This window comes from Pogona vitticeps, chromosome 6 (assembly GCF_051106095.1).
Source record: "Pogona vitticeps strain Pit_001003342236 chromosome 6, PviZW2.1, whole genome shotgun sequence".
NCBI lineage: Eukaryota > Metazoa > Chordata > Lepidosauria > Squamata > Agamidae > Pogona > Pogona vitticeps.
In genome coordinates this window covers 121,501,713-121,527,843 of record NC_135788.1, presented here as the reverse complement: position 1 = coordinate 121,527,843, position 26,131 = coordinate 121,501,713, and the positions used below count along the sequence as shown (strand labels likewise).

Sequence of the window (26,131 nt, the reverse complement as noted above, 5' to 3'; positions counted from 1 at the left end):
TGGTCTTTTAAGATTTTTATTTGGAAAAAAAAAGAGATTTTTTCTTTTTCTTTTTCAACTCTGGACATTTTCAAGTATGACCACTTCGGTTTATCTTGCCCCTTTTCCGAACCGCCAAAGGCCCCCGGCTCTTCCTTTCCCTGTTCCTCCCCCCCCAACCCGACCTCCCCCAGCTCCCCTACCCATTCTCCTCCCCACCTTCTGGCCGTGGGTCTCCCAAGAAAGGGAGAGAAAAAGGGGACGTTCAAGTTGAACATTGCCGTGGGGCAGGAGAGATCGGGGTCCTGCTTAGCCCGCCAATAAAAAGCAGGGAACATGTGTCAGTTCGGGGGAGAGTGGGGGGGAAACCTGCACACCGTCCTTTGGACCAAGGATGCTCTGCCCGCATCTCTCTCGGTCTCCGGGAGGAAACCACCAGGAGGTCTGGGTTCACTTTCGCGCTCTTCAACCTCTCTCAGCCTCTGATTCCTTGGCACAGGGGGGGTGCCCTCCTTGCCGCCGCCTCCTCCTCCGGGCACACCCGCTACCATCACTCCTGGGCCCCTCCTCTCTCTTTCTCTCATGGATTTGGGAGAGAAACAGGAACCGGGTGGCCTCAGTTCAACCAGGGGCTTCCTTCCCCCCCCCGCCTCCGTCCCACCCCTGGCGGAAGGTAGCCCTGCTCTTGGTCTCTCTTTCTTTCTCTCTCCGTCTCGTTCTCTCTCTCTCTCTCCTCTCCCTGTGTCTTCGAGGGCTGACGTTCTCTTTCATGGGGGGCCAAGGTCCCTTCCTTTCACCCCCACCCCCGCCCCGTGCCTGCCGGTCAGTCGTGGCTCGCCTCGCTCAAGGGCATGTGGCGTATGGTGTGGAAGATCCAGTCCATCTTGGTGGTCCACCCGCCGTGGTGGGCCTCGTTCATCTGCTTGGTGAAGTACTCGAGAGCCTCCTGCTCGGACTTGTCCAGCGCCAGCGTCTTGCGGAGGTAGGCCACGTCGTCAAACGACTGCAGCTCCGGCATGCCCGACCCCAGCATCATGGAGAAGAGGTTGATCAGCAGGTTGGCGTGCTGGCGGATGGCCAGGTAGGCCTTGTAGCACATCTCCTGGAACCTGCCGGGACAAGGCGCACGCCGCGGGGAGGGGAAGGAGAGGGGGAGCTTCAGTTCCAGGAAGAGCATTCGGGGTGCAAGGCGGGGTAAAGACTGGGGAGGATGGGATCCTGTGTCTCTGGGGAGGATGGGACCCTGTGTGTGGATCCCACGGGCTAAAGGCCAAAGCTCCCCAGAACAATCTGCAAAGTCCTCGGGGGCCCCCAAGACAAGGGCTAAAAATGGGAAAAATCAATCACGCTTCCATAAACCTCGAAGGATCTAATGGTCTTCTCACAGGCCCCCCCAAAAAACACCAAAACCCCCACAATCTTTTGGAGCCTGGTGGCCCAGGGGTCTCAACAGCAGTACAGCAGCCCAAACTCTGCTGACGGCCAAGGTTCAACCCCAGAGAAAAGACTTGGAAATAACCCTGTTGGCACATCTGGGGGTCACGGGTGGCCACAGAGTCCAAACCTGCAAAGCTCTGCCTCCAGAGTCCCCGCTACTGTCCCAGAATATTTGAAAGTAACTAAAAGTTACTTCAGAGCACGGGGTTGGCTGTGTGGTGGAGGGTTAAACTGCAGTACTGCAGCCAAGACTCTTGCTCACCACCTGAGTGTGATCCCCATGGGCCCAGGCCGCCGGCTCAAGGTTCACTCAGCCTTCCATCTTTCCAAAGTTGGAAAACAGAACACCCACTTTGCTGAGTCCCCAGTTAGCTGTTAGGGGGCCATGTGCAGCCTGCATAATTAAACTGTCCACCCCGCATCACGGAGAACAGGTGGAGAGAGTGCTTTAAGGACTAGGGCTTGGCCTATAAGCAGCACACTTTGCTTTTTCGCTTTGAAACAACCTTCCTTCTACCCGCAGTTTTCCGGAACTTTCTGTTAACTTCCTCTTTCGAAAAATAATAAGAGGGCAAGCAGAGTCTGCAAACGTCCAGGAAAGGAGTAAGAGGGAGGCCCCTGAACCCACCACAGCCGCTCACAACCGGACCAGAGGAAGACTATGTGCCCATAGCAATGTCTCCACTCTGAGGACACTGCCGGTGTCCCACAAAGTCTGAAAAGAAAGCACCCCATCCTTTGCCGCTTGCAGAGGGCGCTTGGAAGTCGGCTGCAAGACCCCCCATCACAGCCCACCCCATTTTTCAGGAGAGGAAGGAGAGGACGGAGCAGAGCCCGGTCCGACGGAGACACAAGGAGGCTTTGGGGTTCAGAGGGTCAGAGGGGGAGAGTGCCCCATTGGCCTCGGTGGGTCGTGGGAGGCCATTCAGCAAGTGGCAGGGCGGGGGGAGCTTCCTGACCCCCCCCCCCGACACCCACCTCTCAAACTCCTTGGTCTTGGTGCACTCCTGGATCCCTTTGCTGATGACAATGAGGAAGTCCTGGGTGAGGACGAAAGGCACCCGCTCCCGCTTGTAGCCGAACTTCTTCTTCTTGTGGTCCAGGAAGTGGCCAAAGTCAATATGGAAGAGCTGTTGGGGTGGGGGGGGAGAGAGGAGAAGGGTCACCGGGGGGGCGCGCGATCTTCCCAATGCATTCACGGGGGAAAGAGCAGCAAAGAGGGGGTGGAAGTGGCCGGAAAGACCACGGAAGGGAGAGGAAGAAGGGAAAACCACTCACCTGCCCATCATCCTTGACCATGATGTTGCTGTTGTGGCGGTCACCGATGCCCAGGATAAAGGTGGCGACGCAGTAACCAGCGCAGGAGCGCGTGAAGAGGTCGATGGCGGCGTCGTAACTGTGCCGGGAAGAAAAGGAGCGTCAAGAGCAGGGAGAAGCTCCCCCAGAGCAGGGACCCCTTCTTTCCCAGGGGAACGAGGGGGGGGGACTCTCTCTGAAGGGCGGGGGGCACCCCTGCCAAGGGACGCTCGCGCACCCCCTCTCCCCAAACTCACCCCTCTCCTTTGTTCTTGTCCTTCAGCCAGTGGTGCAAAGCGTTGCTGTTGAACTGGAGCGCCCCTTTGAGGCCGCCCTTGCACTGGATCTGCATGATGGTGTGGGAGCTCTTGACCACCTCGATGAGCCCCACGCAGTCCCCGATGGAGAGGCAGCCGTAGGGCAGCATCCTGCCAGGGGGAGACCCAGAGAGAGAGAGAGAGAGAGAGAGAGAGAGAGAGAGAGAGAGAGAGAGTCAGGCCGGCAGAGAAAGCTGTACCGGGGTGGGGGGGAAGAGGGGGAGACAGAGCTGATTTTCATTGTGTGTGTGTGTGTGTGTGTGTGTGTGTGAGAGAGAGAGAGAGAGAGAGAGAGAGTCATGATGATGGACATGGGAAGAACGGTGGGTCCCAGAGCCAAAAGTCCCCACCCCGATTCGCCAGCCTGCTGGGGGCTGCCTTAAGTACCGGAGGTCCAGCCCTTGGTTCTGCCACATGCTCTCCATGATACGAATGATCTGCAGGGTCAGCATATCCTGCCGAAGATCTAGAGGGAACGGAGAAAGAAAGCCACGGCGGGGGAGGGGGGGATTAGAAGGACATCCTTGGAAAGAGTTAAGGCCCCCCCCCAAGGCGCGTTGTGAGCAGGTGACGGGGAAATGAACTTTGCAGGAAAGGAGATAACAGCCAAACGCCTGCCCAAATTTGGGCAGGCCACCTGGGGAACTCATTGCCACAAGATGTCCGCACACGGCTGCTATCATCTTCCTGTTGGTTTCCTTCCCCCCACTTAAAAAAAGGATTGGGTGAATTTGAGAAACAACAACAGAAACGTCCAGGCATTGTGGTCAGAATTCTGAAAATTTTTATTCTAATTCCTGTCCCCCCCAACCCAGCTCTGGTTGCGAGATCAGGATGCTGCGTCAGGGGGCTTCAAGGCATGCTCCTGCCAACAGGGCCTGTCTCATTCTCAAGCCTACCCCCATTCTTACTCCCCCCCATCATCATCATCATCATCATAGGCCTCTCTGCACAGGCCACTCCTCCCCACTCACCGTCTCCGTTTTTAAAGATGATTTCGTGGTTCGTGAAGAGCAGCTCGGACATGATGTCTGGGTTCTCCCAGTTCAGCCACAAGGGGCGCTTTGCTGAGGACATGATCCGGCACTCATCCAACCTGGTGCGGGAGGGAACGTCGGTCCATGCTGAATGCTGGAGGCCGGCCCTGATCCCTCCTCCCCGTCCTCCTAAAACCCTCTCCCAGAGGACCCACAACCCCTCACCCCCCCACCCCACCCCTCCGCTACCGGCCCCGTTTCCGAGGGGCGAGCTCTTCCCCAGTCTGGAAATCCCAGCCTCACCTGAGGTTGCCCAGCTGATGGACGGGGTTGAGTGGGCAGATGAAGCCCTGAAGGGCCTCCATATAATCCGGCCTCCTCATCTGTTCCACCAGGAACTTCATCTGCATCTTGGGAGGCGAGTGCGGGAAGCGCAGAAGTCACCGGGAGGAGGAGGAGACACAGGCAAAATCAAGGGTGCCTCTGAGCAGCTGCAAAGGCCTGCCCTCAGCCGCTCTCAGCTCTCCTAGGGCTTTCCATTTTCCATCCACTTTCCCTATTTCTTTGGCCCTTCCCAAGAAAGAAATTCCTCCTTCGTAGACAGGATGAGGATCGGGCCCAGCCCTTGTGCCACAAAGGGGGGGGGCGGATGGAGGGGGGCCAGAGAATACCCCCTCTTTGAGACACTGTGAATTCTTGATTGAAAAAAGCAATTTGTCACCCCACCTCATTCAACGTTTTCCATCAATGAACTTAGAATGTGTTATTTTAATAGATGAAACAACATGGCCTGGTTTCACCATTCTCCTTAGATGCCAATATTCAACAAATGAATCAACCAGCGAATTAAATTTCTCAGCCCATTGAGATCAACCAGTTAGGAGTGTTTTAAAACAATTTACAATGAACACCGTCACGTTCCCAAGCTCAGCCATGTTTCCGTGCCTGGGTGGGAAGGTATTGGCCCTTACCCGTGACCACACATGCCTTGCGACGGGGGTTGGGGGTGGAGGGAGGCCAAGCCACCGGAGGAAAAGGGCCCCCGTTGGATACCTTCTGCGTCTCGTCCTTTTTCTCTTGCTTGAGGATGTCGGTGAGGTTGATGAGCTTCTCCATGGCCTCCACCTGCCGGTTGAGGTGCTTGAGGTACATCCCGCAGCCACGGCAGAAGGCCTCCAGCATCAGTCCAAAGCGTTGAGAGACCGGTTTGCTGTGCATTTCCGACCTGTGGGGGAGGCAACCAGTTCTGTCCCGGAGCCTGCTCCCTCACCCCCCCCCCTCATCTAGGTTCGAAAGATGGAAGCCAATTCAGCCCATCTCTTGGAAATGGTTGGGTTGGGTTGGGTTGGGCTGGTGGAGCTACCCAAGAGGACCCGACATTCTTCCACACTCCAAGCGCAGCCCACCCAAAGGCACCCTTCCGGAGATTCTTCTGAAGACACATCCGTCTCCCTTGCACCACGAGCTCTCTGCAAGAAATCTGCAGGGTGTCGCTGGTTTTAGGCTTCCGCGCTCACTAGTTACTCCACGCTTCTCCTCTTGCTGCCGCTTACACCTGCAAGAACTACCTTCCATGGGATGCCATCACTGCCTTCCTCTCTCTTTCTCTCTCTCTGAACCTTTCCTCAAACCCCAGTTCTTCTAAGCAGCCTTGGGCATCCCCCACCTTCAGCCCCCACGCCTTCCTGTAACCTAGCGGAAGTAGGCGTACGTGAAATAAATACGTATTCTTCCTCTGACTCCACCTTCCGACTGATTCCTCTCCTGTTTCCCGTTTATTGTCACCAATGAGATTGTTCAGGGGGGGTGTTCTCTGTTTTTAAAAGGTAGCCTCATCGCTGCTGGGTGTTTATTTTGAATGGAGGAAACGGCTGTTCCAGGGTGCAAGTAGAGCGGAACACACATCACTCCAGAACGGGGGTGGGCACGCTGGAAGTATTTCCTCTTACCCGCCCGCCCGCCCACAGCGCCTTCCCCCTCCTCTCGGCTCCTCTGATGACAACTCACTTGAGGTGCCAGAAGTAAAAATGCCCAATCCGCTGGTTCGTCAGGGCCTTCATGGTGAGGAAGCGAGCCAGAGGGTTGTCCAGGTACTGCTCGTATTTGAGCACCTGCCAGGAGGAAAAACCACAACGGTCGAGGAGGTTTGCCGTACCGAATTCACCCTGAAGTTACCCCACTGACCTCGGCTCCTCGGAATCTATTGATGTCCTTCTGAAATGCCTTTTTCCCCCCTTCTCCTCCACCCCACCCAGACGTGGTCATATTTTGGTAAGCAGCGTTTATGGCGAGAGGCTGTAAGCAACACTGGCTGTATTAAAGTGACGTCCATTAGAAGCCCCTTATCTGTGGGATCAGTTTCCACTGATTCACCATCTGAAAATATTAAAAATATTTTTTTTAAATCCTAGAAATATAATCCTAGAAAATCTCTCTCTCTCTCTCTCTCTCTCTCTCTCTCTCTCTCTCTCTCTCTCTCTCTCTCTCTCAGGCCTGGCCACTAGGGGGAGACAGAGACCGTGCTACATGGTCCTGTCTGTTGTAAGCCACCCAAAGTAGACAATGTCCAGATGGGCGGCATATAATTGCAATAAATAAATTAAATAAATAAATACCTGTATAGCATTTGCTCTAATCTGCATTTTCCAGCATTCGCAAGGGGGCTTGGGAACACTGTATAAACCACTGAAAAAAATTGGAATACTCTGGGAGGTCTGCAAATCAAAGAACGGGTCATTGCCCCCATGTATGGGGCAGGAATCCCCTTACTGTCGGTCTCCAGCTTCCTGGGCCAACCAGCCACAGGCTCTCCTGTCTGGCCCCTCAGTTTACCCCCATATTTGATTGGGACAGCCATCAAGGCTAAGGGGCAGAGCTTGCTGAGGTGAGGAGGGGGTTCACTTTGGTGTTCTTCTCACCCCATATGAGCCTTTCTAGTTCTTGAGACCTTCGGGGCAGGCCCTTCCCTCGGTCCCGCCAACGGGAAGGCCCTCTCTCGTGTCTTCCCCTTCGCTGGATGGGGGGCACGAGACAGGGCCTCCTTGGTGGCTGCTCCCCAGGCTTCGGGATGAGCTCCCCCCCCCCATAGTCTAGTCAAGGTCGGCGGTCCCTTCCCTCCGGCCCTTTCCCTCCTCAGGCAGGCGTTTAAGCAGGAAGTTATCCCCGGAGTGCTGGTTTGGGACTGAACAGATTTTGAAGTGTCTTTCGATTCCTTCTCTACTTGATGGTTTCCATTTTTATGTATGTTTAATGGCTTTTTAAATTAGGATATTGGTAGTATTTTAAAAAACCTGTTTTCTATGGCAAGCTGCCTAAAAGATGGCATATAAATGAATGAATGAATGAATGAATGAATGAATGAACGAATGAATGAATGAATGAATGAATGAATGAATGAATGAATGAATGAATGAATGAATGAATGAATGAAATCATTCACATTTTCCTGCCGCTCTCCTAGAACGGCTGTGCCCACTGCGGAGAGGATTCTGGGAGTTTGAGCCCAGAAAGTGAACTTCCCCAAGTTTTTAGCAAACGGGGGGGGGGGGAGGCGAATCGCCTACGGTGAGCCTTCACCCCTAAGGCAGACCACCATCCCCGGGGGTCCCCCTGGGCCAGGGTGGGCGGCTGGCCCACCGCAAAGCCCCACGGGGATACCTGCACCAGTTGAATGAGGTACTGGGAGAGCTTGTCGTCCGTCAGTCCTTTCACGAGGCACTTCAGGGCAAACTCCCTCACGACGGGGTCTGGGAAGTTGCAGTCCAGCAGTTCCATGGAGAGCTCGGGCTTGATGAGGGGCCACTCCCGCAGCAGGCAGTACATCTGCACAGGGAGGGGGCAGAGAAAGGCAGGAGCTGACCTGGGTGGGTGGGTGCAGGGGGAATCTCTGCCACGGGCCTGGTGGGAAAGCAGTGTCGCCCCCCCTCCGCCCCCACCTGTGGGATATCTGCCCTCCTCCTAGAAGTGGTCCGCGGTGCTCTGCAGTCGAGGGATGGCCTCAGGTGGGGCTCCCAGGTGGCCCCATGGATGGCAAGCGGGGAGCCCTGGAGAGACACGCCGGACGGGTGGACAGGCGGCTTGCCTGCCTGTCCGGGAGCGTGACCGGTCTGGAGAAATGGGTCCAAAGCCCCGCTCTGTCCCGGAGCTCTCCGGGTGACCTCAGGCCACTCACACCTCTCAGCCTGACCCCGAGGAAGTGAAGAGGGCGACAGCCTCTCACACCACCAGGAACGCCACCCCTCTTGATCATCTTGAAAAAGGAGCGAGGCACAAAACCTTGCAAATCACTAAATAAGAACAGCTGATCGACATCCAGGAAGGGCAACGGGGAGCTTCCACATGGCCCCTCGCCACAGAGCCCCCTGGCAAGGCTGGACGAGGTTAAAGCTCAGCCCGGCCACCCCTGGAGGGCCTCGGCCATCTCTTCCTGACTCTGGCCGACCGGCCGCCACCTGCTTGGGTTCCAGCATCCCCTCACCTGGGCCACTTCGTCCCGTGAATTCCACTTGACCGACAGCAGCAGTTTGGGGAGGGTCTCAGGGATGTTGACGCAGTAGTGCCTGGAAGGAGGAAAGAGCAGAAGGGGGGGTCTCTCCTGTTCTTCCGCAGCTCCTCTCCGCTGGCGATCCCAGGGGGTCCTGCCTGCTGCTGCTGCTGCAGAGGCCCCTCTCATGCTGCCATCTTGGGTCCTAGGAAAGGACCTACCGGTGCCTCCAGAGGAAGTCCTTCTCCTGCTCCGTGATCTCAGAGAGAGGGTCCCGGTTGCAGATATTCTGAAGCTGCTCCAGCTCGCTTTCGTCGAGGGAGCTGTCTCGAGCCAAGCGATTACTCTGGAAGAACGCAGAGGAGGGGGGAAGAAGATGACACTATCCGTCCGGCACCCTTTCCCCCCCATTTTTGCTTCCTGCTAAGCCTCGTGGTCTCAGGCCAAAGATGTGCAGCCTCACACCCCTCCCTGCCAAAAAGCCAGGTAGCTCAGATAAAGAGTCCCAGCAACACATACATACAGCCTTTCCATTTTCAGGCTGTCATGCGCCCTAGTTTCCCTGCCGGCTAAATCGATCTGTTCTCTCGACTGGAGCACATCAACTTCCTCCTCACTCTCTTTCTGGTCTGGGTGTGTTTTTCGCAAATCTATCAAGACGCCTCCATGTCTTCTGGGGCGTTACCTGTCTCTTATCCCAGTTGGGAACGATGTCACATATCCCTCAACACCTCCCTGTTTCCATAAATGGGTTGCTTCTTTCCAGAGGTTCTTTTTTTCTCTCTCTCACGCACATACAGCAAAAAACGTACAGAAAACACCTATACAAAGGGGAATTTGAAGGCATCCTATGGGCTAATTAATAGGTCTAATTTCCCCATCAGGCATTTTGATAAGGGCTTGTTTGTTGTTGTTTAGTCATTAAGTCGTGTCCGACTCTTTGTGACCCCCACGGACCAGAGTATGCCAGGCCCTCCTGTCTTCCACGGCCGCCCGGAGTTGGGTCAAATTCATGATGGTCGCTTCGGTGACCCTCTCCAGCCATCTCGTCCTCTGTCGTCCCCTTCTCCTCCTCTTGCCCTCACACTTTCCCAACATCAGGGTCTTTTCCAGGGAGTCTTCTCACGAGATGGCCAAAGGATTGGAGTTCAGGATCTGTCCTTCCAGGGAGCTCCAAAAGGGCTAACGGTCCTCAAACCAGAAGCTTCAGATCCAAGGATGGATAAACACAACAAAGAACTCACTGGTGAAACTTATTCCATCATGCCTCGGAAGTGAGGATCGCTGACTTGGGGAGCTTTTGAAAAGGGCCAAATTTGAGCAAATTCCTGATCAAGGAGGTCCACCCACAGCAGAGCCAGACATGAGGGTGGAGAACCTGGCGGGGGGGGGCGCTCTCACTGTTTCAGACCACACGTCCCAGAATCCTTCTGCTAGGATGGCCAGGGAGATACTGAAACCTGCCATCCATGGAAAACAAGCTCTGTGATGGAGCTTCCATGTTCAGAGAAGGTCTGTCTTTGAATCCTAACCCATGAGCGGACAGAGAGAGGTGCTGGCTGGGGGTCCCTTCTTGTATGAGTTTCCCCGTTGTCTTTGGGGGTGGCCGGTCTGGACAACAGGATGGGGTTTTGACATCCTCCTGCATCTTCTTACGTCCCATGTCGCAGCTTGTCTGCTACTTCCCATAAAGGATCAGACCAAGAGGGAGAGGAAGGAGCGAGCCGAGAACCTGCTGACACCGGCTAAGGTGAGGACGAGCGGCCGGCTGAGTGTGGCAGGATTGTGCCCTTTCCCCCCCCCACTCCGGACCAGCCTCCCGCACCAAGCTGGTGGACTCAAGACCCCGCTCACTCCACCCACGTTCGCTCCATGGGGCTGAGGATCCAGGGGCCCTCCCCTCAAAACCTGGATCAGAGCAAGGCGGAAACCCCACCGCTTGGGAGGGAAAGGGGAACGGACGGCGCCCTTACCAGTCCCACCATACAGTAGTTGAGCCCAAATTCTCGAGACATGGCCCAGTTGGCGTGCTCCTCTATTTCCGCGGCATCGGCAAATTTCACCGTGTGGCTGTACCAGGTGAATTCCAGCTCTAGGCAGGGAGTCTCCTGCAAAAGGGGGGGGGGAACGGAAATGGGGCAGCCTATCAAGGGGTCCATAGCAGCCTTCAGGGACCCTACGCTCCCCTCATAGGGATATCAGGTGAGCAGTTTTATCCCTGGCTTGGCTGGACTGCCCCCGGGCAGGTCTGACAAAGGACGCGCCATCATTAGGCCTCCAATTAAGATCAAGGAATCCACCCCTGGCAAGAAGCCTGTGGATGAGGGGGTCAGAGGATAGAGAGCTGCAGCTCAGGAACTGGAAGGAAGACAATTTAAAGTGACCAGACAATACCAGGAGGGGCAAAGGGGTGGACCAGAGAGGATGAAGTGAGAGATTTCCATGTCCAGAGAGGTCTAGCTCAGAACGTCAATGCATGCAGAGGCCCAAAGGAAAGCTAAGACTGACTGGGGTTTCCGGACTGGGCCTCCAGACCGTGGAAGGCCCTCTCCACCCCACCTCTCCTCAAGCGGTGACTCTTACTGCCTGGAGGAAGAGCATGAAGACAGGTGCTTTCCGGCAGCCTCTGAAACCATCAGTGTTGACTGAGTATTGCATTTATTTGAGTGAATTAGGATTTCTATGACATGTCATATTTTCTCTGCAACCTACCTTTGAACCCCCTAAGCAAGTTCAAACATGTTTATGAGTAACCTAGTCTTTCTCACCAGATAAACTTGTTTGAACTTGCTTAGGTGTTCAAAGGCAGGTTGCAGAGAAAATATGACACGTCATAGAAACCCTCTCCCTAAGATTATAATGTTTTAACAGTTTCGTTATTCAATTTATTTTTAACATGCTTTTAAATATGGGTCTAAGCTGCCTTGAATGCTCTTCTTTAAAAAAAAAAAAACCCAAGAGGATAGAAATGTAATAAACACCCTCATCATCGCCACCAGCCTCTCCAAGAGGGATCTATTTGTTACTTGTGAGCAGCAAAACCCCAAAGAGGGTCCCGCGCATGGAAAACAATGTTTTCAGACTATTGTTCTGCTCTGTTGTTTTTTAGACGTGTTTTTAATACTGATCTTATTTACCGTTTTTAAGATAATACCGGTTTAATTCCTTTTAAACCTTTGTATCCATACCCGTTTTGTGCTTTAAATATTATCTGGTTAATCATGTGAGCCCCTTTTGGGTCCTTTTAAGGAGAAAGGAGAGGAGGAAAAAGTATTTTAAATAAATAAATTGAATAAATAGATAAACCAGTGGCTGTTCTCCGCAGTCAAGCCACATCTGGCATTCGGTGACCCGGTCTGAGCAATGGGAAGCGCTCCAGGAATGGGTTGACCATTGCCCTACACACCCAGTGCGTTCCCATGGCCCAGGTTTTCTGAGTCCTACCCTGGCCCTCTCGTTGCTACACTCTGCTGGCTCTCCCTTAGGACTGCAAGACACCCCCCCCAGGTTGCTTGGCCAGAGGGCCCCCACCTCCCCATGGTAGCTGGGACAATCTGCAAGATAACATTTCCTTTTCCCCCAGCTGCGTTCAGGCGACACTTTCCGGGGAACGCTCTTCCTTCGGAGCCACGGCCACCCTCACCCACCCGACGGGCACCAGAGCCGCCATCTTCTGGAAGCTGTCCAGCGGGAGGCCGGACGCAACGCGGGAGGGGGGCAGACCGTGGCCCCCCCCAAAGCACCGCGTCACCTCACCTTGTTAGGGTTGGACCCTCCGACGCCGATGGGGTTCAGCAGGTCTTCTAGGCCGTGAGGGACGGGCCAAAGGTTCAGCGCCATCTTCCCGGCCACCAGCGTGTCTTTGTAATCAAAGAGGTTGACGTTGCCCCAGGCCAGGGGGCAGTGTTCCTGCCGGGGGGGGGGAGGGTTGGGTTGGTGGGGTGGAGAAAAAGCCAAGGGCAGAGTCAGACACAGGACAAGCTCCTCCAGACATCCTGGAACAGCGCTGGCTTGTTCTTTTTAACTCCTGCCCCTTTTTGGGGAAACATAAACATCTCAAACATCACTTCGAATTTGCTTCCCTCCTTGTTTTATTTGAAATGTCGTGACTCATAGCGTGGGAGACCAAGGAGATGCGGGCAGGTGTCACCCTCATCCTACACTGGGGACAATCATTCCTGGCACAGACGGAGGAGATTCGGTGGAGGGAACCTTGGAGGGCTGTGCCCCGTTGGCAGGACTGGGACAGAAGGAATTCCGGACAAGACCCCTTCGCAGAAATAAAGGAAAGAAACTCGCGCACTTCTGTGCGCCATGCAACGCTGGACTAAGCGACCGGGGAAGCTCCGGGTATAATTGGTTCTTCCTATTTTTCCAAACGAAAAAAATTATAACACTGAACAGCCCCTTCCAAAGCACACACACCCCAGCCATGAAATCCTGATACCGCGTCCATGGGGGCATGCCTCGCCTCGGGGTGAGAACCCCTGTCCTTGAACACAGAGGAGTATAGGCGTGCACGCGTACGCATTCAGAAGATGGAGGGAAGATAGGAGAGCACATTTCCAAGACTCGAAAATGAGTCCTATAGAGGAGGGGCAGGATCTGTTTGCCATCCTCCCAGTGTGCGGGACACGTCCTCATGGGCTCAAGTGACAGGAAGCCAAATTTAGGCTGAACCTCAGGAAAAACTTCCTAACTGTTAGAGCAGTACGGCGAGGGATCCCATGACTCTGACAGGTGATGAGCGCTCCATCGCTGGAGGCATGCAAGAGAAACTTAGACAAACACTTGGCAGATCTCCTTGGATCTGGATCCCTGCCTTGAGCGGAGGGGGGGGGGGGCTGGACTGGATGGCCTCAGAGGCCCCCTTCCCACTCCACCATCCTATGATTCTCTGGTTCACAGCCCCAGAGAAACGTGGACCTCAAGCACTCCTGGGAGGCCAAGCGCAGGAGAGCCCAGGTTACCTGGCCTGGCCGTCCTCTCCTGTCTGCAAAGGTAATGAATGCCTGCTCAGCCTCTCTCTCTCTCTCTCTCGCCTCCCCACCAGCTCATTCACACCTTGGGAGGATGGAACCAATGAGTGCCAGCGCTGCCCCTAAGCTCTACGTCACCCCCGCTGGCCCCCTCCCAGGCCCTGATCCTCAAAAAGGCTCACCTCCTTCGCCCCCTTCCGGCCTTTCACGGAACAGATGGAGACGCAGAGGCGGGCAGCTCGTGGCAAATCGGTGAGATAAATATCGTACGACAGCCATTCGTTCCACCTGGGGAGGGAAGGAAGGAAGGGAGGGAGGGGGTGCTGGGCCCAAGACCGGTGGAAGCAAAAGGTGGGACAGAGAGACCCCCACCTCACAACACCGCCCCCTCTCTGTGGCTCAGAATACGAGCGACCCCGTCCTATGACCCCTCCTCCCCGGTGGGAACGGAGACCTGTTTTGCACAGAGAAGGCCCCAGGTTAGCTTCCCGGGAGTCTCTCTGGGAAGGGGCTGTGGATGCATCCGGCATGAAAGAGCAGCTTGGCCCCCAATCAAAGATGGCAGGGCTGCGTGCAAAGGAGTGGGGGGGGCTCTGATTGGGTAACTCTCTCCCCCCCCACCCTATGTCACATCTGCCCCCCCAGGCGTCAGTTACCGAGGGTTGGAGCACGGGACACGCTGGGTGTTGACGATGTCACAAAGGGGTTCTCCCCCATGGTAGATTCCAGTCCGCACGTAGATCTAGAGAGGAAAGGAAGAACAGGGTCTCAGGGATCCTACGGACTTGACCGGTTCCCGTCTCCGATCCAGAAAAACCTAGGAGCAAATCCCACCTTCGGGGAGGGGGAAACCCCATAGCAAAACTGGCCGGCTCTTTTCTAGGGGGCTGTCAGGGAGAGGTGGAGGGTGGAATCTGCCCCTCTTCAGAGTTCTAGTCCCCAGGAATCCCCACCTTCCCTGTCCCCTTGCGTTGATTCCCCACATCTCCACCCAGCCGCGCCAATCCAGTCCGAGCAAACAGCTTTCTTGAACCCCTAGCCCTCGCTTCTGACTCGCCCTGGCTGGGGGATGGCGGAAACTCAGGCTTCCTATCCCGGTGTCGGTGTCGGTGGGGGGGCAGGAAGGAGGGACGCCCTGGTGCCCCCCAGGAGCCAAGGCAAAGGCCGCTCGGCATGACTCAGAGGTCCTGCCGGGCAGCCACAATTTCTGGCACAATTCGAGATTCCAGACCAGACCCCCAGGCTCACGCCTGCCCCACCTTATCAATATCGCGGATGTTGACGTTCACGTAAGTGGCGCATAGGATTTTGATCCGCAGGAGGCTGTTGAGGGACCAGAGCGACTTGGTGGGGACATCTCCGTTCACGTGCGAGGAGGTGGCGGAGCGGCGGGCGTAGGAGGGGAGGACGAAGACATTGGCAGGCAGCTGCTTATAGAGGGTCTCCTTGCTCATGAGCATCAGGTGCGGGAGGCGGCCGATGGTGATGCAGTTCCTCATGTACTGCAGGGGGGGAAGAAAGCAGGCGGATCAGGCACCCCGCGCACGGCGAGGAGGCAGCGCCCTCCCCACCACCACCATCTGGCTTCTCCGCAGAACCTTGCGCTGCTTTGGCGGGGGACAGTGCAAGAGAAACGGGCAGGGCCCCTTCTGGACGACCGTGGGCCAGCCACTCCCATTCCACCTGACCTGCCCGGCAGGGTCGTCGTGAGGATAAAACTGGGGAGGATGAGAGGGTTATGGTGTTGCCCTGACCTTACAGGAGGAAAGGCAAGATGGAAATACAGCTAATGAACAGGAAATGCATGACATAATATAAAATAATATAATATAATGTAATACAATATTTTACTTATGACCCGTAGTACTGACACTGTAATTTACTCCTGGCTTGAACCGTACGCTCAGAGAGGCAGCTGTTCTACAATGACGCCTGTTAGCACAACCTCCTTTACACCTGGGTCTGCCTGGCGGGCCACAGAGTTCACACAAACAAAGGGTGAAAAAGCTGATTCCACAACCGGACCCCATCCGCGAACTAAGGCGGACAAAGCGTGGGCCCCCAAGACCCTTTTTGCGGCCCAAGGTTTTCGCTTAAGAGCTGCAAAAAGGGTCTGGGGGACCCAAGCTTTGCCCGCCTTGTTCCGCAGATGGGGTCCGGTTTGCACCCAGGGGAACTCCCAAGAGCAGCCGGTCTGGTTCAAGCCAGTGCCACAGAAACAACCCTAACCTCCCCTCCCGAACCACACTCCAAAGTGGGAAGGGTCCTCCAGGCTCTTACGATGCCCCCCACTCCCACCGCCTCTTTGGGGCCACTTCCGGACCTGGGACAGGCCAGGACAGACACGGAATGTGTGTGTGTGGGGTTGTTCTATCAGATTCTCGGGCCTTCCCAACGCGGCTCACCCCCAAGCTGGCGGCGAAGGGTGGGAGGCGACCGCCCGCCCACCCGACCCTGGTCTCCCTCACCTTATACTGGCTGAGCGGATATTTCTCAAGCAAATACTCGTCACAGCCGCACACTTTGAGGAGGTACTTCCCCTGGTACTCCTGCACGCACAGACGCAGCTGCTCCGGCGACAGGTGCATGCTGCGCGTCTTCTTCCTGATGGCCTCGGCAATCACCTGCTCCGGCAGCGCGTCGTGCGGCGTCTTGAGGGTGTATTTCTGTTTGTCGTTGTTTGGAGACACAATAACCCAAATGGTCACTATGATCCGACCTTCAGGAGACGAAGAGGAGGGGTGGGGAGGGGAAAGCAGGACAAGCCATCATCATCTGGGCGTGCCAGCCTGTCAGGGGAGGGTGCTGGGCGGGATTTTGGATCCGGGCCCGTCTAACCCTCACGCCCCAGGGAGGGAGCAATTGAAACCCCCACCCCACCCAAGTCACACAAAACGGTGGCAGGACCCCATGCAGAAGCCGATCTAGAAAGCGTCTGCTGTCCGCTCAGCAGCCGGTCAGAGGGTCATCGGTCCGAAAATGGACCTAGCAAAGCTCCTTGCATCTCGCCATGATTTCCATCAGAGAAAAAGCTATCCTGCGACATTCTGTCACTTAAAGAGTTGCAAACAAGGTCCCAGGTTTCAGCCGTTCGCCATGTACAGTTTGTGTGTGTGTGGGGGGGGTGGGGGGTTAACAGGCAAACATGGCTAGGAGAAAATAGGACCCAAGGTGCCTACCATTCCCGCCCCCCTTGGGGAACATTTGGAAGGGTGAGGAATGACAAAAGAGTAAGACAAAAATGATTCGTTATGACTTTTTAAAAATATCCTTTTTGGACTACAAATCCCAGATTCCCCGGGCTAGCCCGGCAAGGGACCAGGGCCTTCTGGGCACTGTAGTCCCAGAGGATAACTCTTCTAAGCTCTGCAGGGAGGACTGAAAACAGATATACTGTGCCTGTACAAAAGGTGCTTGTCTTTGCTGAGGGGCCCCCGGACAAACCATCCCGTCATGTTCATTTGAGGCAAAATCATAGAAATTAGAAAAAGTGAAGCTGGAAGGGGGGGGACGACAAGGCCATCCAGTCCAGCCCCCCCTCCCCCCGCTCAAGGTAGGAATCCAAATCAAAGCAGATCTGCCAGGGGGTTGTCTGAGTCTTTCTTGAAGGGCTCCAGCGTTAAGAGCGCCCACCACCTCCCCTTGAGGTCATGGGTTCCGTTGTCGTACTGCTCTAACAGTTAGGAAGTTTTTCCTGATATGCAACTGGAATCTGGCTTCCCATAACAGGAGCCCATTGTTGCGTGTCCTGCACTCTGGGATGATCGAGAACAGATCCTGCCCCTCCTCTGTAGGACAGCCTTTCAGGTATTTGAAAGGTGCTATCAGATCTCCCCTCCGTCTTCTTTTCTCGAGGCTAAACCTGCCCAGTTCTTTCAGTCTTTCCTCCTAGGGCTTGGATTCCAGCCCCCTGATCATCCTCCTGGTTGCCCTCCTCTGAACCTGTCCCAATTTGTCAGCCTCCTTCTTGAAGTCCGGTGTCCAGAACTGGACACAAGACTCAAGGTGAGGCCTAACCAGTTCCAAACAGAGGGGGGGACTAGCACTTCGCGGGATTTGGAAACTATACTTCTATGGTTAGGCCTCCTTCAGTCTCGAGAGACGAGGGTCCCGTGCTCTGTATGGAGGACTCGGAACAGTGTCTAGCGTGGCTGAGGAGGCCAGTTTGAGAGGGACCATCCCTTCCACACTGAAGGGAATCCACATACTTCTACAAATGCAGGCTAAAATAGCATTGGCCTTTTTTGTAGCCACATCACATGGCTGGCTCCTATTTAGCTTGTGGTCTATGACAATTCCAAAATCCTTCTCACTTATAGTTTTTCTGAGCAAGGTATTTCCCCCAACTTGGAACTGTGCAATGCGTTTCTTTTTCCGAGGTGCAGGACTTTGCACTGATCCCTGTTGAACTTCATTCTGTTGCTTCCAGCCCTGGGGCTCCATCCTATCAAGGTCATTTTGAATGTTGATTCTGTCTTCTAGGGTATTAGTTATTCCACCCAAAATTATGCTTTTATCTCCAAGTCCTCCTTCCCCTGAACATCCCTCAGCCGTCGTACAAGTGAGGCTTCGGCCGCCCGCCCGCCCGCCCACTTCCGTACCTGTCTTCCTGCCCGCCTCGGTTCTCAGCTCACCTTTGTCCAATTTGCTATAGATGTGCTTGGGGAGTTCTGGGCTGGACTCCACGTTGGGCGGATAGACGTACAGAGCCTGGCTCTGGTGGCCCGCCGAGCCCCGCGCCTCCACGGCTTCACGGCAAACCAAGAGGATGTTCCGCCGGAATTCCTGCACTTCGGGGTCCTTGACCAGCTCGAATTCGCAGATGGGCATGCCGATGGCAAATCCTAGGTTTAGGAGGGAAAGAAAAGAGGGAGGTGATCAGCCTGGAGTGCAGGACGCGCAACCGGGGGCTCAAGTGACAGGAAGCCAGATTTCGGCTGGAGATCAGGAAAAAACTTCCTAACTGTTAAAGCGGTATGACGAGGGAACCCATGACCTCGGGGCGGGGGGGGTGAGGTGGGGAGCGCTCCAATGAGGGGAGGCCTTCAAAGGAAAATGGGACCACCGTCTTGCCAGATCTGGTTTGACTTGGGTTCCTGCCTTGAGCAGGGGGTTGGACTGGATGGCCTCAGGGGGCCCCTTCCAACTCCACAATCCTAGGATTCTATGGCACTACAGGAACGGGTGACGGGGGGGGGGAGACCGTTGGGAAATAGGGAGTGGATGGGCGGGAGTGGCCGGCCCGTCTACAGCAGGCAGTCCTTCGGAAACCCGCCGGCGCCCATTTGGACTGCGGCCTCACCGATCTCACGGTTGAGGATCTTTTCCTCACGGTTGCCGACGGGCTCAATGACCTTCAGGATGGGTTGGAAGAGGCGCAGGTCGCAAAGACGGCGAGATTCGTCGAAGAACTCTTCCCGCTCGGCTTCTTGCGTCACCCCGACGAAGATGTAGGACGATTCCTCCTAGGGACGGGGACCAAACAGAGGGGAGATCAGGGGGGCAGGGGACCCACAGACACACACCCCTCACCCAGGGGGAGACCTCTCTATTTCCCACTCGACTGAAGTCCAGGGGCCTCCTAGGAGTCACAAATCCTCCTCCTCCTCTCATGATTCTTGACACTTTTATTTAGTCTCTTGCAAACCTAAAGGACTTTTGCCCCACAGAAGCCCCGAAAGGGTTTATAGACCGTCCACCGGGGGGGGGGGGGGGGGAGAAAATTAGACTTTCTCTGTTTTATGTCCCACGAGTCACTCTGCAAAAAAAATCAAAGGTCCACCAACAGAAGCAAAAAGCAACAACACAAAAGCAGACCCCTTTTTCATCGAGGGAATATGTTTACAGACGCTCTTCTGTCGTGTCTATCCTGTGAGTTTTAAGGACCTAAAAACCGTGGCCGTCTTCTGGGGAGTAACCACAAAGAAATAAAAAAAGGACAGCTCTCAGAGGAGCCGGGAACCGTAGAAACGTGGCTGAAAAGCATTTTTCGCGGCTGTGAGGATGGCCAAACACAAAGTGAATCATTTCAGTGTTATGACGACTCTGAATCCCACATAGGTGAGCGCCAGACCTACCAGGGGGATCACCCGGCTGGAAGCCATTGATCGAGAACAGGGGTTCCCGACTTTGGGTCACACCACCCCCCCGGTGTTTCTTGGACTGCCGCTCCCAGAAGACTTCCCCGTTAGCTGTGCTGGCCGGGGTTTTCTGGGAGCTGAAGTCCAAGGACACCGGGGGGGGGTGTGACCCAAAGTCAGGAACCACGGCTATAAAAAAAACTGAGATGGAAAAACAGAAAAAGGTAGGGAACGGGGGAATCAAACGAATGCAGGCACCCGTAATGGGGTCATGACCCCCAGCCTGTCCGGAAGTGGTGCACAGAGGTGCTTCTTGAACTACAACTCCCAGAATTCTCAGGCACCCCAATGAAGCTACCTGGGGAATTCTGGGAGTCACTGTGCAAAAAATAAAAAAGGGAGGAAAAAAACCCACAACTCTCCTTGAAACAGAGGAAGGACAAGTCAAATGAAGCCAGCATTTGGACGGCTGAGGCATTCTGGGCACTGGAGGCCAATGGCTCCGGATGGCTGCAGGTGGTGGAGAGGATGATGGAAGGGAACATGAGGAGGCCATGGCATTCCAAACTTCCACACGGCCCCAGTGACCTGCCAGTCTAACGTCCCGCCGAGCCTCCTGGGCATCCTGTCCTGTCCTCTGCTGATCCGGCCCCGGCCGGGATGACCAGGCCAAGCGCCGGCCGTAATCTCTAGCGGCCACATGGAGTCCTCTCCGCCTCAGGCCAGGACATCTAAGCCTGACCACTTTTTGAGACCCTACCCCTCAGTTCTTCCTCTGAACAGAGTTCTGGGTGCAAATCTGGCCAGGGGTTTCTTGTGCATCTCAAGGTCTGGTAAATGAAAATTTGGGTCAGGAGCTGGTATCGCTCAGTGGGTTGGGGCACCTCGGGGGCTAGGAGTCCACGTTCCCCCTGTGCCTCCTGGGAGAGGAGCCATGGACGACCCCCCTCCCCCAGAGGAAGGGTGCATGGCGGGCGGGGGGAAACACGGGGGTCTGCGTGGCCTGGGGCAACTTTTACCGGGGTTTCACCCAAAGGAGGGACTGACCGGGGAAAACCAACCCCTGAGGCATTTACACCTTAGAAAACCCTGGGAGGTTCAAACAGACAGCACAGAATGATGATGACAGTATTAGCGTTATGATTTCAGTGGCCTCATGGACGTCCAGCAGGCTGGAAACCAAGCCCTGTGAGGAAAGATGGAAAGAGCTCGGCGTATTCAACCTTGAGAAAAGAAGACTGAGGGGGGATAGGATAGCCCTTATCGAATCTGTGAAAGGCGGTCCTCCAGAGGAGGGGCAGGATCCGTTTTCTCCATCCTCCCAGAGTGCAGGACACGCAGCCATGGGCTCAAGCAACAGGAAACCAGATTTCAGCTGAACGTCAGGAAAAGAAAAACTTCCTAACTGTTAGAGGAGTACGACAAGGGGACCCATGACCTCAAAGGGGGGGGGAGGTGGTGAGCACTCTTAACGGCCGGAGGCCTTCAAGGGAAAACGGGACTGCCCTCTGTCCGATCTCCTTGGGTCTGTATGGAACAGGGAGGGTTGGGATAGATGGGCTCAGAGGTCCCTTCCAACTCCAAGAATCTGTGATTCTAGGTACTGTACTTCCTCCCCCCCCCGCTACTGAGCCTACTACCAAGGGGTGTCATGCCTGTAGCTTGAAAGGAATTCACCAGCTGAAGCCTAAAGCATTTAAGGAGGGCGGGGGGGGGGGAAGAGTAAGAACCTTCATCTGGTCATGGAGGGAACCAGGAGAGGAGACGGGGCAGGACGCCCGGCCTCCTCTGACCCAGCGGACGTCCTTCTACCTTTTTTAAAAAACTGGATCCAGAGTTTGCAGAAGTTACTTTCTGGAACAACAACTCTCAGAATCCCCGGGGCCTGTGCCTAAGGAGTCGGCGCCTGTCCAAGGAAACCCGGGATTTCTCCTTTTTTTCTACCCCCCCACCCCCCCACCCCCAGCGCGGGCCCTCCGGCCGGCCCTCCTGCTCACTCACCTGCAAGAGGTGGAAGAGGGGGTACTTCCTGGCCTCCTTGAAGAGGTCCTGCTTGATGCTCAGGAGGGTGGCTTCCCTCAGGCACTCGAGAGTGACGATCATGCCATTGGGGAGGCAGCAATCCACCATGATCCGGGGGGGCATGAGGTGGAGCCCCCACAGCTCCCCGGAGGAGGGCCGCGGCGGCATGGCGGCAAAGTCGAGGGGAGGCCTTGGCGCGTCGCCGGAGGAAATTCACCAAGAAGGGGGTGCTAAAGCATCTCGTCCACCTGCAAAGGGGGGGGGGACAACAAGGAGAGAAAGAGAGACAAGAAAGTCTGGTCTCCAGCATCCTGGATCCTGGGGTCAGGATCAGCCTCCGCGCCTTACGGGACCTCTGCATTCGCTCGTTCGTACCCACTTTGCTTAATTTCTTTATTTAAACAGAGCCTGGCCAGTCCTGGGGGGGTTCTGAACAGGGATATTGGCAAGTCTTAGGGTCCAAGTCCCGAGTTCAAGTCTTTGGCACCAAGCCTCAAGCCTAAGTCCCTATTTTAAAAAAACAACAAGCCTATTTCCCCAGAAAAAAAGGAAAGGGTAGGTGGGTTCTGAGTCATGAATTGAGTCTGAGTCATTAAAAAAAGAGCTGAGTTCGAGTCACCAGAGCAACTTAAGTCAGACTTTTGACAGCAAAGGCCGCCACTCACGTCCCCGTCTCTGATTCTCAGCCCCTGCTGCTCGTTCCGGCCACACGAAGAATGGATTCCTCTCCTTCCAAAGGCTCCTCAGCCTCAAGCCGAGGCGAGCTGGATTGGACCCAAGACCCAAACCTTGATGAAGCTGATATTAAAAAAAAAAAAATCCTCCGTAGATGCAAGAAAGGGAAGATTTGCTGACGGTGCAAGTAACATTTGGAGTCAGCTGCCGTTAGGTAAGGTGAGGATCATGGATTTTGGTGGAAGTGGTGAAAAAGGGAGGAGGAAGGCTGGACGCAATCAGCCCTCCCCAGCCTGGGTTGCCCTCCAGACGTTGTTGTTGTTTACTTGTGTCTGACTCTTCGGGACCCCATGGACCAGAGCACACACCAGGCCCTCCTGTCTTCCACTGCCTCCCGGAGTTGGGGCAAATTCATTCTGGTAGCTTCGATGACACTGTCCAGCCATCTCGTCCTCTGTCGTCCCCTTCTCCTCTTGCCTTCACACTTTCCCAATACCAAGGAGTCTTCTCTTCTCATGAGATGGCCAAAGGATTGGAGCCTCAGCTTCAGGATCTGACCTTCCAGGGAGCACTCCGGGTTGATTTCCTTCAAAATGGATAGGTTTGTTCTCCATGCAGTCCACGGGACTCTCAAGAGCCTCCTCCAGCACCACAATTCAAAAGCATCTATTCTTCGGCGGTCAGCCTTCTTTATGGTCCAGTTCTCACTTCCATACATTGTTACTGGAAAAACCATAGCTTTGACTATGCGGATTTTTGTTGGCAAGGTGATGTCTCTGCTTTTGAAGATGCTGTCTAGGTTTCTCATGGCTTTCCTCCCAAGAACCAGGTGTCTTTTAATTTCGTGGCTGTTGTCTCCATCTGCAGTGATCATGGAGCCCAAGAAAGTAAAATCTGAGGTGATGGGACCAGTGGCCATGGTCTTAGTTTTCTTGATGTTGAGCTTCAGACCGTTTTTTGCACTCTCCTCTTTCACCCTCATTAGGAGGTTCTTTAATTCCTCCTCACTTTCTGCCATCAGAGTGGTATCATCTGCATATCTGAGGTTGTTGAGATTTCTTCCGGCAATCTTAATTCTGGCTTGAGATTCCTCCAGTCCGGTCTTTCACATGATGTACTCTGCATATAAGTTGAATAAGCAGGGAGACAATATACAGCCTCATTGTACTCCTTTCCCAATTTTGAACCAATCCGTTGTTCCATATCCAGTTCTAACTGTTGCTTCCTGTCCCAAGTATACGTTTCTCAGGAGGTAGATAAAGTGGTTGGACACTCCCATGTCTTTAAGAACTTGCCATAGTTTGTTGTGGTCCACACAGCCAAAGGCTTTTGTGTAGTCAATGAAGCAGAAATAGATGTTTTTCTGGAACTCTCCAGCTTTCTCCATAATCCAGTGCATGTTAGCAATTTGGTCTCTAGTTCCTCTGCCCCTTCGGAATCCAGCTTGTACTTCTGGGAGTTCTCGGTCCACATACTGCTGAAGCCTACCTTGCAGGATTTAGAGCATAACCTTGCTAGCGTGTGAAATGAGTGCAACTGCACGGTAGTTGGAGCATTCTTTGGCACTGCCCTTCTTTGGGATTGGGATGTAGACTGATCTTTTCCAATCCTCTGGCCACTGATGAGTTTTCCAAACTTGTTGGCATATTGAGTGTAGCACCTTAACAGCATCATCTTTTAAGATTTTAAATAGTCCCACTGGAATGCCATCACCTCCACTGGCCTTGTTGTTAGACAGGCTTTCTAAGGCCCACTTGACTTCACTCTCCAGGATGTCTGGCTCAAGGTCAGCAACCACACTATCTGGGCTGTCCGGGACATCCAGCTCTTTCTGATATAATTCCTCTGTGTACTCTTGATGTCTTCTGCTTCTGTTAGGTTCCTCTCATTTTTGTCCTTTATCATATCCATCATTGCACAAATGGTTCCTTTAATATCTCCAATTTTCTTGAACAGATCTCTGGTTTTTTCCTTTTCTGTTATTTTCCTCTATTTCTTTGCATTATTCATTTAAGAAGGCCCTCTTGTCTCTCCTTGCTGTTCTTCAGAAATCTGCATTCAATTTCCTGTAACTTTCCCTATCTCCCTTGCATTTTGTTTCTCTTCTCTGCTATTTCTAAGGCCTCCTTGGACAGCCACTTTGCTTTCTTGCATTTCCTTTTCTTTGGGATAGTTTTTGTTGCACAATGTTACGAGCCTCCTTCCAAAGTTCTTCAGGCACTCTATCCACCAAATCTAGTTTGTTAAATCTGTTCTTCACTTCCAGTGTGTATTCATAAGGGATTCGGTTTAGATTATACCTGAGTAGCCCAGTGGTTTTTTCCTACTTTCTTCAGTTTAAGCTTGAGTTTTGCTATGAGAAGCTGATGATCAGAGCCACAACCAGCTCCAGGTCTTGTTTTTGCTGACTGTATAGAGCTTCTCCATCTTTGGCTGCAGAGAATATAGTCAATCTGATTTCGATGTTGCCCATCTGGTGATTTCCATGTGTAGAGTCGCCTCTTGTGTTGTTGGAAAAGAGTGTTTGTGATGACCAGCTTATTCTCTTGACAAAACTCTATTAGCCTTTGTCCTGCTTCGTTTTGAACTCCAAGGGCAAACTTTCCTGTTGTTCCTTTTATCTCTTGACTCCCTACTTTAGCATTCCAGTCCCTTAGAATTAGAAGAACATCTTTCTTTGGTGTCAGTTCTAGAAGGTGTTGTAAGTCTTCATAGAATTGGTGAATTTCATCCTCTTCAGCATCGGTGGTTGGTGCATGCTGAAAGGTCTGCCTTGGATTCATATTGATATCATTCTATCATTTTTGAGATTGTATCCCATTACAGCTGTTCCCATTCTTTTGTTGACTATGAGGGCTACTCCATTTCTTCTACGGGATTCTTGCCCACAATAGTAGATATGATAATCGTCTGAACTGAATTCGCCCATTCCCTTCCATTTTAGTTCACTGATGCCCAGGATGTCGATGTTTATTCTTGTCCACCTCCAGCTTCCCAAGGTTCATAGATCTTACATTCCAGGTTCCTATGCAATATTTTTCTTTCCAGCATCAGACTTTCCTTCCACTTCCAGGCACGTCCACAGCTGAGTGTCCTTACGGCTTTGGCCCAACCACTTCATTAGCTCTGGAGCTACTTGTCCTTGTCCTCTGCTCTTCCTCAGTAGCATGTTGGATGCCTTCCGTCCTGAGGGTCCCATCTTCCAGCATCATATCTTTGAGCCTTTTGTTTCTGTCCATGGGGTGTTCTTGGCATTGCCAGTTCCTGCTCCAGGTGGATCACACTGAGTCCGAAGTCTCCACTCTGGCCTCTCCGTCTTGGGTGTCCCTGCACGGCAGAGCCCGTAGCCCTTCTCTGAAGGCCTCGAGCCCCTTCACCAGGACAAGGCAGCCATCCCTTACTCCCTCCAGAAGTAAGGGAAGGCAAATCCCAAAAATCTCCTGCCCCAGAGGCTTCTGGGAGTTGCAGTTCAATCTCTCTGGAAGACTACACATTTTTAAAAATACTGTATAGGCCAATGAAAGCAGATGAGTCCCCCTCAGCGGTCCTAAACGAAGCCAACAAAATCTTGCAGCACCTGCAGAAAGTTGGGCTGGGATTTTGAGGGGGGCACCAGAGGCTATTGTGAGTCCTGCCGGCCCAGCCTGGCATGGCAGATGCGTGTGTGTGTGTGTGGGGGGGTCGTTTTGGGGTTGTAGGGAAGTGGGGCAGAGAAGAAGGTGCGAGGCAGGTAGGCGGGCAGGTAGGGGCGACCCACCTTCTGGCGTCCTGAGGGCCTGTCATCATCTGGGCAGCCTTGCATTTCCTGTTTCGCCTGAACCGATTCACTGTTGGGGGGGGGGGAAGCATGGCTAAAGGCCCAGGACAGATTTCACAGCGTTTCCCC

General features: G+C 54.0%; 1 protein-coding gene across 2 annotated transcripts; it reads right to left on the bottom strand.

Annotated features, from left to right (window-relative positions):
- LOC110082359 (phosphatidylinositol 4,5-bisphosphate 3-kinase catalytic subunit alpha isoform) lies at positions 1-26,131 on the bottom strand. Of its 2 annotated transcripts, XM_072977242.2 has the most exons (22): positions 26,003-26,131; positions 21,550-21,818; positions 18,771-18,933; positions 18,103-18,312; positions 15,937-16,187; positions 14,728-14,970; positions 14,125-14,210; positions 13,651-13,756; positions 12,246-12,398; positions 10,463-10,597; positions 8,711-8,835; positions 8,484-8,565; positions 7,664-7,828; positions 6,014-6,117; positions 5,060-5,231; positions 4,310-4,416; positions 4,004-4,125; positions 3,417-3,495; positions 2,970-3,140; positions 2,695-2,812; positions 2,395-2,546; positions 1-1,088 (listed from the first exon to the last, which is right to left on the bottom strand). In XM_072977242.2, the coding sequence occupies exons 2-22, from the start codon at positions 21,736-21,738 to the stop codon at positions 803-805; spliced, it is 3,219 nt and encodes a 1,072-aa protein (XP_072833343.1). In that variant the 5' UTR covers positions 21,739-21,818; positions 26,003-26,131; the 3' UTR covers positions 1-802. The 2 variants fall into 2 exon arrangements, with proteins under 2 accessions (XP_072833343.1, XP_072833344.1); XM_072977243.2 differs by lacking the exons at positions 18,771-18,933; positions 21,550-21,818; positions 26,003-26,131 and having other exon boundaries at positions 15,937-16,134; positions 18,103-18,237.